Raw genomic sequence first — 15,044 nt, 5'->3', positions numbered from 1 at the left:
AATCTTGCTGGGACATATTTAACACAATTGCTGGGCTGCAGCTGCAAAAATTAGACAGCTGGACTTGTTAAGAATAAATTTTAAATTCTAAATGTCTAGAGAGCAAAGCTGTGATTTATGTTTTTGGAGTTTGACAGCTTGTCATGAGTAGCCTACAGTTGCACAGCACAGTGAAAAACTATCAAGAACAGTTCCAAGTGTAAAAAGAAAGATTATGTCTGAGTAACTCTGAATATTTTGGAAACAGAGTTAGGGGACAGCTGTCAAATGAGCACACAGAAATTGCAGATAGGACAGATACTGAAGGTAGCTAGGGCTGAATTTCGGTCAATAGGCGCTTCTGTATGGAGGGAATCCTGGACATTATTTGAAATACTTGTTGGTTTCTATATAACTCTTTGGCAGGTTAATATAATTATTTTGATACCTAAATTATGTGACCAAACTTAAGTTTGAGTATTTCCTACTATACCCACACTTACCTCTGGAGTCTTGATCAGACATGTGCTCTAGGTCATTTTTTCACATCTGTGGTCAGTGTAGTATGTGGTGTTAAAAATGAGCTATTACTCTTAGTGAATAACTGAAGACCATATTAAGAAATATCTATAATCCATCTTCAGTGAGGGCTGGGTATAGAATAGCAGCAGCTTTGTTTGGTTCCTGAGTTTGGGGAAGTCAACACTCTGTGTGACTTGAGGAGAAAATTCCTTAGCTAGGATGTGCCTAGGACTATTATGAATGACAGGGTAGCCAAAGAATTTGAGTGAGGTTGTGGGGGAAACATGTGTGAGGCAAGAAGCTGTGCAGAATATGTGGGAATAGGAAAATAAGAAAGGAAAGGACTTGTGTGAAGAGGGGGAAGGAGTGCACAGGGAATGGGTTAGAGGAGGTGGTTGGACAAGCTAAGGAGCAAAATAAAGTGGAAGAGGTAATGCTAGTGGCTTTGGATCGGTTGGCTTTTGTGTGTGTTGAGGTTTTCTTGTGTGTGGTGGTGTTTTGTTGTTGTTTCTTCCCCTCTCTTCCTGCCCCATAAGCACATCATACTGCTGTTGTCAGTTTGGTTCTGTCTTTAATCGCTTGGTCTGTTCCACTGCTGCTGCTTCCCTGGTCTGTCTGACAGTGCTTAGTCTCAGTGGGGCTATATCCCTGGTATTTTCTCGCAGGGCCTTCTCTTCTCTTGGGCTGGATAGTCACTGGAATTGTATGCTAGCATTTGGGCTGGGAGCGAGAGCCAGAAGGGTTAATGAATTGAGAAGTAAGACTAAGAAGAACAGAAGCTGCTGCTTCTGCAGCCCCTTTACTGCCTGAATGTTCTACCAGCAGTGCTTGGAGCAGTGCTACTGCTGGTGGGAAATGCAGCTGCTGTGACTCTGATTCTACTGGCTTGAGCTGCTCTGTGTTTCAAGTATTGTTAACTTGTTCATTAGGAAAGTTCCATTAATATTCCCTTAGTTTAGGAGTATCTTTTCTACCAGGGTGGAGAAAGATAAGGATGTGCAAGGATATAAAACATGCTGCTACTTTATTCCACAGTTGAGAGCGGTGGCATTTTCCCTGATTTGCAAGACCTATATCTGTAAGTGGAAGTAAATACACTAGGTATGCTGTGGTGGGGAGACAGAATCATGATGGAGTTTGACTTGTGAGTGGGAAGTTGTAATACAATGAATTGTCTTGAGTTGTCTTGAGAGAGGCAAACAAAAAACATCGCTTTTGTCTGAAGTAAAAATTTGGTACTTGGTAAAAGGGTGACAGTATGACTCTGTCTTATCAGGATTAGATATGCAAGGAGTGAAGAATTGGAAGGAAAAAATTTACGTGGTTTGGGAAGTCGGAGAAAGGGAATCCAGGAGAAGTAGGATGTTTCAGAAAGGACCTGAGAATTGAAAAATGCTTGCAGTTTTGGAGTGATATAGCTGCTGTGTGGGCAATCAAGGAAATGATTGCAGGGAGATCAATACAGGGGAAAGAATATGACATTTTTAAGGAAAAAAAAAAAAACACAACAAAAAAGACTTGAAGCCTGAGCAGGAAAAATGGCATTTTAATATAAGAGAAGGAAGATTGATGGATGACAGGCAGCTAAGGGAAGGAGGTGGTATGGAGAATGAGTGAGGTAAAGAAACTAGACCTTTGGAAAGGAAGCCATTATGGAAAATGGCAGTGAGGGTTTAGCCTTTATAGTTATTTGGAGGAGAATAAATATGGCTGGAACTTAAGGTGAGGCATTTTGCTATCTGTCACTGGTATAGTTGAACAGAATTATCCTCAAGGGAAATTACCACATGCAGAATAATTTTTGGTAGGGCTCGGTGAAGGATTATAGGCTTACCTAAGTGCTCTTTAAAGATCAGTATTTATGTTCCTAACTACTGAGTTGATGCATATTTTGTGTGTTACAAAAAAATACTGCACTCAACTATATTGGCTTTTTATAGGCTAAGCATAAATATCTGCATGTGGATTTTAAGTTACTTAGGTTTATTTCAACAGTAACTGCAGTAGTACATTTATGTAGTCATTGCTTGTTTTAGTAAACATTTTTCATATCGGAAATGGGTGGTTTTTGCAATTTGGTTGTGGCTTTTTTGTAGTATAGATGTCTTCGTTTTCCTTTAACTAATGACGATTTTTGGTTCCGGGTAGAGTTAGCTCATGATCTACACTGTATTTTTTTTAACTGTGCAATGAACAGCTTTCCCTAATTTTACTGTTCACTTGAATTGAACTCTAGGTATTTGGTCATGGAAAAGCAAATGGAGAACCAACTTGGGCTCTGCTCCTCACTGCTGGTATTTGTGAAATAGGAATTTTGATAGCCTCATTGGACAGTGTAGCACCAATTCTTTCAATGTAAGTATGAGTGTGATGTTCTGTGTTCTTAATTTAAATAGTATTTTATTTTTAAATTAAGTAGGTAATGGTTTTTTATTTTAAAATATGTGCTAGACTTTGTCTTCTAACAAGTTATATTACCTCCATGATCAAATAGGAATATGAAACAACAACATATTTTGATGGGAACTGATTTCTAGACACAAAACTTTTTCCATGACAGAGTTGTTGAATGCTAGTAGAAGTATGTTAAGCTTTTAAAAACCTCAATTTTAAAATTCCTACTGTTTCAGCTCAAGTGCATCTAATAGAGAGAGACAAAACAATTTAATATTTTAGGTTATAAACTGTATATTACTGACTTTGTCTTGGGGGTTTGTCTCATGTGTCATGGGTTGACCCTGGTGGGCAGCTCAGCCTGACACAATTGCTTGCTCAGTCCTCCATAGTACAAGGGGAGAGAGAATAGGAAGAGTAAAACTGAGAAAATGTAGGGGTTGAGATAAAGACAGCTTAATAGGTAAGGCAGAAGCTCTGCATACAAGCAAAGCAAAATAAGGCATGAATTCACTGTCAACAGGCAGATGTTTAGCCATTTTTAGGAAAGCTTCACCCTGTGTAACTGTTACTTGGGAGAACAAACACCATTAAGTCTAGATGTCCCCCTTTCTTCTTTGCCTGAGCTCTTACTGCTCAGCATGATGTCATATAGTATTGAATATCCCTTTGTTCAGCTGTGCTAGATGTGTCCCCTCCCCAAGACTATTTGCTGGTGGGGCAGCAAAGAAAAAAAAAAGCTTTGATGCCATGTGAGCACTGCTCAGCATCAGCTAAAACATCCCTGTGTTGTCAACAGCATTTTGGTTCCAAACCTGGAACTATGAAGAAAATTAACCCAAAACTAGTACACCATAGTTGTCACTTATTTGCTACTTTTCCTCTGAAGATGTTGTTTGATGCTCTGTATTATGCTAGTACCATGTTTTGAGGCCTAATACTCTACAAGTATTTAGTCTGTCTTGTGTTCTACTGGCCACTATGAATATGGTGTACAAGTTCCTACCCTTTTTTGTATTGTCTTGAGTCTTTTGATTCAAATCTGTCTAGTTAATTTCTTATTGGAAAATTTTTTTTTTCTTCACAGGTTTTTCCTTATGTGCTATATGTTTGTAAATCTGGCTTGTGCAGTTCAGACACTTTTACGGACTCCCAACTGGAGACCTCGTTTCAAATATTACCATTGGTAGGGAATATTCTTTCATTCAAAAGAGTTAAAACAGATTACACAGCCCTAAATTGTTGTTTTTCTTGCAATAATAATAAGTCTCCTGACCTAAATGAGGTACAAGATTATTCCTGCTGTGAATATTCTAATAGCGACATTTGTTTTCGTCTGTTTGGGATCGGGCTAATAGCTGTGAAAACGTGGCTGATGTACAGGGTTTGGGAGGAGGATACAGGATGACATTTAACGTTACTTATAAGTCAAGAGATCTTCTGAATATGTGGGAAAGAAGATGAAAAAAATGAACTGTCTTGTGTATATATAGATAAGGAGAACAGGTAAAATGTTCAGCAAGGTTGACATTATTTAACTGTAGTTATGCAAAAAAAAACCACCAAAAAACAAAAACAAAACAAAACAAACAAAAACAACAAAACTTGTACATAAAAATATCTCACCGTATATCAGTTGGTTTTTAAATTATATAATCCCTTTTTGCAAAATGTTATACTTCTGACACTGCATTTGATAATTGAAGTAGGCAAGTGGGCACTTGACCAGGTCAGTAAAGGTCAATTATATGAAAGTGTGGGTGTGTTCTTTTGTTTAGGTGGTTTTTTTATTTACTTTAGATTCAGATATCTCAAACTAAGATTGGGACTATTTTATTGAATGTTAAAAATACATGTATTTATTTAACAGTAATTCTATTGAAAATTTAGTGCTGAAATACCTTGAAGATTAGAACCTTTAGGAAATAAGCTGGTCTGATTCTAGGATGTAAGAGTTGCCTATTCTTTTTCCTTATAAAAAACTGAGTGAAAATGAAATGTCACAGTTTTAGTCCCCAGAATTGTTTTTGAATATGTTCAGTAGGCACTTAATAGTTTGGCACCCAAATTTCCAATTACATTAGTGCCCGTCTCCTAGTCGGTCACTGCAAGCACCTAAAGGTGTTTGCAACATCAAGAAGTAAAATGGGGGGACTGCTGCCTTTTTGAGTCTTTTTTTGTTCCACCTCCCCAAATAATCTGGTTGTGGAACAAGTGTAGTAGGAGAGGTACAAAGTAGCTTAAAAGCCAAGGCAGGTGGATAAGATGGAGGGTAGCAAGAGGAACAGGATGAACCATGATGAGAAAGAAAAAGCAAAGAGTTGTGACGTGGCACCATCAGAGTTTATAACCATTTGGCAACAATTCTGTTTTTATAATTTTTCCCAGAGAAATCAGTAAGCCAACTGCCTCATTGTGTGACTACATAATCACTTCTAGCCAAAGCAGGTGTTAGAATGCTTGGCTAGAATCAGAATGGGAGTTTGAGTAAAAGTAGAGTCTTAGGTTGGCTAAGTCAAGTGTGAAAGAGGGGCTGTTCTTTTAAACAAACTGCATTTCCATAATGTCCTCAGAACAGGTAGAAAGTTCTTCTTTGGTTTAAAAGTGGATGCGTTTGGACTTGATATTTATATGGTGCTAAAGCAGCAAAGTAAAGGAAAGTATGAAACATAAGTTGGGTCAGCCAGCACTCTTTGTTAATACAGTGAAAGCTAAATCTAATTTGGCAATTGGGTTGAAAGACATTTGAGGTGCTACAAATGACTAAAAGTATTCACAAAACTGTCCAGTTCTGAGTTGACTTACATCTATCTTGAGTAATAGTGTGGGCAAATGAGGCATATATATACTTTAATCTGGAAATGCTGTATAACTTTTTGAGCTCTCACACATTCTTTCATTGTAGCCTTTGAGTGTTTTCTTGCCTAAGAGACAGGCCATGACAGGAGTAGACAATGTAATTGTTTCAAATTTAATTTAAACTAATCAACTATTTTTGCAGGAAGTAATATAATGTTTTTTAGTATTGTTTGAGAATTTTTTTAGCTTAATTTCAAATCAACAGTGAGTGATAGGAATGTGTTTTGAAACTGACTTTACTTGGTGATACTGATAGAGTTTCAGAACTGACAAATGTAGTAAATCTATTGTTATATCTAGTTCAGTTGTATTATTTATTTCACACAAAGGTTCAGAATGTAATTTAAAAAAAAAAGGGGGGGGCAATGTAATTTTATTTATATAGTAGCTGCGAAATGGCCTTTGAAGGAGGAGGACCTTTCTGGAAGTTAACTTAGATAAGAAATTGAATTTGTAGAACATTTGCATGCCTATTTAAAAAAATGGAAAAAAATGGTTTTTTTTAGGACTCTATCATTCCTGGGGATGAGTTTATGTCTTGCCTTGATGTTCATTTGCTCTTGGTACTATGCTTTGATTGCCATGCTAATCGCAGGATGTATATACAAATACATAGAATATAGAGGGTAAGACCATATATCTTATTGTTCTATATTTAATATCTTTAAGCAAAAACTACTTCTGTATAAAAGAGATACAACTGAAGTAATAGAATTAAGAGTATTCTTTGAAAGAAGATAAGATCCCATCTCTCTTAAGGATTTCTAGTTTTCAGGTTCTAGTTTCTCTGGAGGTTCTGTTTGAAACTTCTTGACAGCCAGAATCAAAATAAGAACCAATAAGACTGGGAAATTTTCATTTGAGCAGAGATCATGGTGTGACGTTTTGGTATTTCAGGAACATCACCTTTAAATATCAAGCAGCAACTGTTACAAAACTGTTGCCTTATTGTTAATTTGTGCTAAAAACTTGTTTTTGTGGACTTTAGCACTTTTTAGAATGCGTTGTACTGAACAGTCCAGAGCGTCCATTGAAAACTGGCTGTTTTCTGAAGGTTTAAATAACCTTTAAATTGCAACATACTTTGTGTTGTATGTATTTGACAAGGGACACATACAGAGCCACACCTGTAAGAAATGCTGTGCAAGTAGGAGATATAAAGAGCATGCTGAGTTCATTTAAAAAAACAAACAAACAAACAAAAAACCCCAAAAAACACTAACCAAAAACCCCCCAACTAAACATACCCAAACACTAGATGTAATTATGATCAGTAAGATGTGTGATTTCCCTTTCTAAGGAAAGATACCCAATGCTGAAATAATCTAGTCAAGAAAACAGTAATATCTTGGAAAAGGAAACCAAAGTGAGTCTAGTTGTGTTGATAAATAATTAAGCACAGATCTTAAGTGGATCAGCTGGTATAAACTGCTCCACCTTGTGGGTTCTCCATCTTTTAATAGCTCCATTTCCAGATTAGATGTTTTCCTGGATTGTAAGAGCTCCATTTACTGCGTTAATTATAAGGAAATTAATTTGCCTATTTTAGCCAAGAAGTCAGATCGGAGGATAACAGTTCTGCTTGTGTGTATGTAGGTATGCAGATACATAAAATTACATGTACATCCAAATTCATATACAGACTCTACATATGTTGGCACATAGCCAACACATCAACCCTGTAGAAAGAGGGGGATATTTATTTATCTATCTATTTATTTATTTATTTATTTATTTATTTAATTTTTCAGAGACTTAACTTTTCCCTACCTTTACAAATGCAGGGGCTGATTTGGAAGTGGGTAGAAACTCACCCGAAAATGTACAAACTACTGTCTGACAAAAACCTCAGTTTTAATTTTTGTATAACTAAATGAAAGGAACTTACATGAATGTTCTGTCAGGGTGTTGCCATGTTCTGTAATAGCTTTTGAATTCAGTTTGGTTTATGTAATCTGAATTTCAAAAGAAGGCTAGAGGTAGCAAAAGTTCAGTGAGAATTCATGAATGGAAATAAGAGGGAGGGGAGGGCAAGGGATATGGACTGCTTGCTGTAGTAGGATCCCCACAGAGCAAAATAATGTTTCAACTTCTTACTTGATTGGCCACTCAGCATATAGCACAGTTTTATATTGGGAGAAAGATGAGGGGAAAATATAGGGAAATTGAAAGTGATCAGGAGGGCAGATAAAGCTTTATACTCAACCAGTAGAGAAACTGGGATGGAAAGGAAGTGGAGAAAACCGTAGTGGTGGTATTGGAGGAAAGATACAACACACTAATTCATCCAAAGTAATTTCGCTTACTCTGCTGCTCTAAAACAGTTCCTTTTGAGTTGCCCTCATTTATTCATTCTAGTGCTTGAAAACAACTGAAGTAGCTCTCACGATTACAAAAACTTTTGAAGTATGAATAAAATAGACCATAATAAATACTTATAAATACTTAAAAAATAATTTTCTTGAAGCAGTCTTAGATCCCTTTACCATGGTTAGTCTTCATTCTTGATTTAAATGTTCAAGATGATGTTTTCTCCTGCATTCATGCAAAACAGTGTTCAATTTTATACCCATTATCCTTCACATGAGAAAGCGCACTTCATTTGTATAAGTAAATGAGATCCTGTTAACTGAATTTCTCTTTTGCACCTTGAAGAGCGGAGAAAGAATGGGGTGATGGCATCCGAGGACTGTCTCTAAATGCAGCTCGTTATGCTTTGCTTCGTGTTGAAGATGGTCCTCCACACACCAAGAACTGGAGGTAAGTCCTATGCCTTCCAAGGTCACATAATTCTTGAAATATGTAAATCTAGGAATACTGATGGTAAAGCTATGGCCAAAAAAAATTAAAGTATTTTAACTTGGGAGTGGCAATGATGTCATTGCAATAGTTTTAATTACCGCAATAGAATGCGACTTATGCTCAGCACATAATCAACTTTGCTGGAAACTTGAGCAAATTAAATCAAACTTAAATCCATGTGGTGTTAACATAGTTTTCTGAAGTGCAGAAGAGTTTTAATGTTTGATTATTTGGAGTCTTTAGATTCCAAAGAACAGTTATCATTGAGTCTCACTGTCTCTATTAGAAGAAACATGGCAATTTCATAAGTTGTCTTTTTGCTACTATATATGTTTCCTCTTAAATACATTGTATAAATATACAGAGGAGACATTATTTGTTTACTTTTTTGTGGCAACCTTTTTTACAGAGCTTCATTTAGTAGTAATGCTTTCTAAGCTGCTTAGATATCATTAAAACAGTCTCACTTTTGCTGTCCATTTGTATGTAATGGGGTTAGATGTCCCACCACTTTTTTTTTTGCAATGTATTCTTTTTACTTGTTAAACAATCAGTCTTTCTCAAAGCTAACACAAAAAAAAAAAAGGAAAGGACACTTGTACATTGTCAATTGTGATGAATGTAATGCAAATCAGAGCTCTAATCAGCAGAACATACAAGGAATTGTCACTAAGCATGATAATTTAGAGTCACTGCTCTGTGATAGTATCCTTTGGTGCATGTGTGTGCAATGTTCTGTTGCCCTTCATAGTAACGGCTTTATTTTACCATTTGTCATGGTAAGCCTATGATCCTGCACATAACCACTTATGCACGTGAGTAGTTACTATGGAGTACATGAGCCACTGCCTTTGTCTGTCTGAACTTCTCACCTCAGAGGCACCAATGTAATATAGTGATGACTAAGAATATTCATGTTAAATGTCTGACATCACTTAAGTTCTGGATGGATTCTCTTTCTGTTGTGTCAATGTAATTGATGGAACTGGATCTTCTTGTTTCATCTTAAAATTGTGTTGGTTCTGAGACAGGAACTGCGCTCCAATTCTATCTCCTTCCTTTTAATTAGTGGTAATGACAGGAAAATTATTAAAAGTTGGTTTGGGAAAGGTAATCAGGTTGGATATTGATTAAAGGAAACAATGTGCCTTCATCAAGTATGTGCTTTGAACTGAACGTACATGATATCAGTACAGTTAAGGGTATGAATGTTCTTTTGGAAGGACCTATGCAAGTAAAGGGTCAACAAGAACATAGGACAAGTACAAAGTCCAGTACCTGGGACAGACTTGTCCAGTGCAATGGCACAAAGCTGGGATCCTGCTCTGCTGAAAAGGACCTGTGGTTCCCAGTAAATAGAAAGCCAGGAATGTGCCTTGGCAGTGACATGCTGGAGTGCATCAACAGGATCATAGCTAGTATATTGAGAAGTGAATATATTGGGAAATATTCCTCTTTACTTAGCACTCATTAGAATACATCTAGAATGTTTCATCTGGCACCATGATGTACGAAAGACTGGAGTGAGTTCAGCAAAGGACCACCAATGTGAAGACTGGGGCACAGGAGCCAGTCTTCTGTGGGGAGAAGCTGAGGGAGCTGCTCTTATTCAGCTTTGAGAAGGCTTCAGGGGAGCCTAAAGGTGATATAACTAATGAGTAAGCATCCAGTGCCTTAAAGGAGCTCACTGAGAAGATGGAGTCAGACTCCTTACAACAAAATATGGTAGGAGCATTAGGGAACACAACTGAATGGAGAGAGAGAAAAACAAACAAACAAACAAAACAAAACCAAAACTGAGAAGGATAACCAAGCATTGAGGAGGTTACCCAGAGTGATATCTCTGTCTCTGGAGCTTTTCAAAATCCGTCTGGATGGAGCTGTAAACAGTCTGGTGCACATTCAGTGTTTAACCATTTCAAGTAGCAGGAAAGGTGATAATTTTGATTTAATAATTTTCTTGTTGAAACTTCAATGTAGCTTTTCAGAATGATTGTATGGTGGCTCACTTAAGTGTTTTGTACCTGAACTGTTGTTGCTATTGCAAATCATTATTTTGCTTGGTTGTTGAATGTTTTCCATTGAATTAAGCATTTAATCTGTAATTTTCCAATTATTTCTTGCTTTTCTGTCTGTATATATGTATTTAACTTTTTTTTTTTGCAGACCCCAACTTTTGGTCTTATTAAACTTGGATAATGAGCAATTGGTGAAACATCCTAGATTACTTTCTTTCACCTCTCAGCTGAAGGCTGGTAAAGGACTGACTATTGTGGGCTCTGTGCTTCAGGGAGTCTACTTGGATAAATGTACAGAAACTCAGAAGGCTGAAGAGGTATGGAAAAGTCATCTTACAAACACTTGTAATGTCCATTAGTATTTACCTGTTGAGTCTGGATAACTCGTATCTTGAATTAGAATAACTGTTGTAAAATATTGAATAAACCATTGATTTTTACTATTGACACAAGCAATGATATTTAAAGAACAGGTTGGCTTGTGTAGCAAAATGTTTTATAGAATTTCCTGATAGGATCAGACAATTCTGATACTACTTAGATTTTTATTTTCTTTAATATTGGGAACCCTGGGCTTATAATCAAATTACATTCTTGAAAAAACCAAGTGATTAACTTTTAACAAATTACCTTATAAAGAAATCAGTTTTATTTAACACCGATCTAACAAATGCAGATGTGTTTGGCATAGTTTCTGTTGCTTTTTCCATGCGAGACACAGAACCTGACACACGAATATGATGTTCACAGAGTTCACTTTATTGTCGGACCAGGCTAGCTTTATAGCAAAGCTGCCCTGTCCACGCCTTACAACAATGTGATTGGTTGTAACTCGTGTTATACAATAACATGATAGGCTGCATGTGCTGTCCACTCGCTCTGCATGCATGTGTTCCGCTATTGCTCACTCGTTATTACCTTCTAATGGTGCTCCTTTAGTTTCTTTTGTCTCTGACTTCACCTCTCAGCCAGGCTGGCATCCCCCCGGGGCGGAGGGGGGCTCTGCCACTACAGTTTCATCCTCTGGAGATGTATACATGATATTATTTTCTGCGTTGTCCTAGAAATACATAGCAGAGCTAGGATTAGGAGCAGTTTTTTTCCAGAATCCCTTCTTGAAATCCTTTACTTTTCTTTCTTCTTTCCTATTGGAAATAAGACACGGTAGGAGAAAACAGTAGGTTATCATGTAATTTAAAATTACATCTACTGTGCTTACAAGCAAGTGAGTTTAGTTTGAATGTTTCTTTTTTTTCCCCTAACAATTTATCAGTATTTAACTGTGCTACTTGGTTGGAAATAAATAAGCACTTTTGTGGAAAGCCCTTGAAAATACCTGAACCTAAACTTAAATTGTCCCCTGGAGTCTAAGGGGAGGTTAATAGACTGATCTTCTGAAGATCCACTGTTCATGCAGCTTGGACTCAATGCAAAGCAAGTTTCCCTTTTTGTTCAGTCTTAAACAACTTGTGTACTACTTTATTTAATCCAGTATTGGGTAACTCAGTATAGATAACTCTCCTGCTCCTAAATTTATAGAGTGGGGAAGTGTTTTTAGAATGTGCAATGTTTTGTGTATTTATTGAATACTATTGAAAAACCTGTTACCTTTAGAAAACTACTATAAAGTCTACTCCAAAAGTAGGCTTTGATTGCCCTTTTATCTTCCAAATATGGTTAATATCTTCAGTGTTATTGAAAAAAGTATCAGTTGAAATGTCTCCTGTTTTGATCCAAGTTGTCTTCAAAATTGTGTAAAAACACCTGTGATTTATTCAAACCTGGTATCTCTAAAATAAGCATTTGAGATGTGGAAATGGACTTAACAAAGCTAACAGCCATTTCTCTCCCAGTTTTTCTTTTCTTTCTCTTGGTATTCAGACTTACCCCTAGTGGTTTTTAATGTAATGAAGTATGAAGCCAGATAGCCTAGCTGATATCATGTAAAAAGGCTCCAGGAGAGCAATTAGCTTGAAAGCATGATGGAAAATGACTAGCAGTGATATATTGTGAAAGTAATGGTTATTAAGGTTTTATTATCAACATGTTTGAGTAGAAAACAACACTAAGAACACAATCACACCTCTGAAATAAAACAAAACCTTTTAAACAGTAACTGGTTACCTGTGACGATTTGAAATCTTACCTATAGTTGGTTTAACTTGAAGTCAATTACATTTTTGAGAGATGGAACAAGAATGAATTTAAGGGAAACCTGACTTGCTGGAAAACTCAAAGATTAGACCTGGTGTTTAAGGAAACTATTGCAATTAACATCAAAATGAAGATGAATTTTAAATGTTTGAGTGTCTGGAGGCCTCATTGGTTTTGGAAAATTTCAACAAGAAGACATTTCTTGAAGATTTGTAAGAAAACAAGATTTCTGCTGTCTTTTTAAAAGAAAAATCTGTTTCAACTGATAGGCCTTTGCAGATATTGCTTGCACAGACAGATTTGCTAGCTTTGCTACCACATTCTCTGAACTTTTTTTCCTCTGCTAAACAATTTCTGATGTGAAGCCACACTGAGCCAGTGTGATCAAATCTGTTCCTGATGGTTTTTGATAGGAATTTTGATGCTTCCAAAATTCTAGATTTTTGTGTGCTGTCTCTTTTTCTGAAAATGTGGTGATCTCCCACACAAGTCATTGATATTGACAGGATTTTTCAAGTCATGCCATCAAAACATAAAAAATGCCTAGGTTGATGTTCCCTAGCCAACCTTGATACCATTTTGAATGCTACTTTAAAATTACTTGGTTATGAGTCTGGATGTTTGTCAGATTTTAAATGAAGGCGAGCCATTTTGAAATTAAAGGGTTGTGGGTGTTTTAATCTAATCAGTTTATCTTCTTGTTATTCAACCAGTGATTCCAGTGGTCTCCTGCTATTTTTTACTTGTCAGGAGCTGATGAATAAACAATCAGCTTCTCAGTGTCAGAGTTGTTTAAGCAGCTTTGGAAGCCTCTTCTTGTAAAGACCTTGGCATCACGTTTTTCCAAACTCTCCCAATACCAAAATAAAGAACTTGTCATTCCAAACATATAATGCTTTGTCAGTCAGCAGTTTTGACTTTACCTGAAGCGGTGTTACTTATCTTTGTCAATATGGTTTTACTTGTGTCTTGTTCATCCTTCTTTGGAAATAAAAGGCAGAATAATGAAAGCAATGAAAAACCTGTGTTTGCCTTTTGGGGAGGTGGGTGTTTTGGGGTTTTGTTGTCATAAAATCATGTTGCCTCTTTTGGAGTTAGCAGTTTATTGATGTTGGTTGGTATTGTAGCTAACATTTTGCACTTAACTAGTGCTGTTACTCCTTATGGTGTTTATTACCAGTGTTGATGACTGTAATCTTCATTTTGCAGAATGTTAAGGCCTTAATGGGAGTAGAAAAAACTAAAGGATTTTGCCAGATTGTGGTGTCTCCCAATTTCAGAGATGGAATATCCTATTTAATTCAGTCAGCTGGTCTAGGAGGGATGAAGCACAACACAGTCCTGATGGCATGGCCACAGTCATGGAAGCAGACAGAAAATCGTTTCTCGTGGAAAAATTTTGTTGGTATGTTTTTTACTTTCTCCTGTGCATTTGTAGTACAACTATGTAACTGATGTATTTGCTGTGTGGAGTAAATGTGACACTGAATGTATGGTGGACAACTGAATATTTCCCCACATCTGATTTCACATGGAGTGGGTTTTCTCAACCCTCAGTCACCTCAGCCGTAGCTTCTCTTATTCTTCTCTCAAGCCGGTTGGTCCCTAAACCCAGGATGTTCTTCTTTTGCCTCAGCAGAATCTGTGAGGATTTAAGTTTTACATTCAAAACAAAAGCTGTGACTGAAAGCTGGAAGTTCTTGATCTTGTTTTCCTTTGCAGACACTGTACGAGAAACAACAGCAGCTCAGCAAGCACTGCTGGTGGCTAAAAACATAGACTTATTTCCAACAAATCAAGAACGTTTTACTGAAGGAAACATAGATGTATGGTGGATTGTTCATGATGGTGGCATGCTGATGTTACTGCCTTTTCTTCTTCGACAGCACAAGGCAAGGACAACAGAAAATGGCTGGGATTTTGTTTTCTAGCAATTAATAGTTCTAAGGGTTTCTAATGAAATACTCTTTCAACTTGGTAGAGTTATGCATAGTGATAGCAACCACTGTTACAAACTGTTATAATGTATCTTTTTGACAGGTTTGGAGAAAATGTAAAATGCGTATCTTCACTGTCGCTCAAATGGATGATAATAGCATTCAAATGAAGAAGGATCTTCAGATGTTCTTGTATCATCTTAGACTGAATGCGGAAGTGGAAGTTGTTGAAATGGTATGTTACTGATTATTTTAGGTGCAATTGAGACTAAGTTTGGGAAAATGGATTTAGCATTTTTGAAAGTAAGAGATGTTAGCCCAAATATGAGAAGGGAAAGATTGCAGGCTTACCTAGAAAAAAAGTTTCTTAAAGCAACAT

General features: G+C 36.7%; 1 protein-coding gene across 5 annotated transcripts in view; it reads left to right on the top strand.

Moving 5' to 3' along the window:
• The window catches only part of SLC12A7 (solute carrier family 12 member 7), a 78,104-nt gene that overhangs the window by 49,434 nt on the left and 13,626 nt on the right, over nt 1-15,044 (top strand). For all 5 annotated transcript variants that reach the window (XM_065830717.2, XM_071804674.1, XM_065830716.2 and 2 more), the window contains exons 13-20: nt 2,738-2,856; nt 3,983-4,081; nt 6,261-6,380; nt 8,410-8,514; nt 10,723-10,891; nt 13,938-14,133; nt 14,451-14,620; nt 14,769-14,900. In XM_065830717.2, coding sequence (XP_065686789.1) covers nt 2,738-2,856; nt 3,983-4,081; nt 6,261-6,380; nt 8,410-8,514; nt 10,723-10,891; nt 13,938-14,133; nt 14,451-14,620; nt 14,769-14,900 — 1,110 coding nt within the window. The remainder of the gene's footprint in view (nt 1-2,737; nt 2,857-3,982; nt 4,082-6,260; nt 6,381-8,409; nt 8,515-10,722; nt 10,892-13,937; nt 14,134-14,450; nt 14,621-14,768; nt 14,901-15,044) is intronic.

This window comes from Patagioenas fasciata, chromosome 2 (assembly GCF_037038585.1).
Source record: "Patagioenas fasciata isolate bPatFas1 chromosome 2, bPatFas1.hap1, whole genome shotgun sequence".
Lineage (NCBI taxonomy): Eukaryota > Metazoa > Chordata > Aves > Columbiformes > Columbidae > Patagioenas > Patagioenas fasciata.
This window is presented reverse-complemented; position numbering and strand designations above follow the sequence as displayed.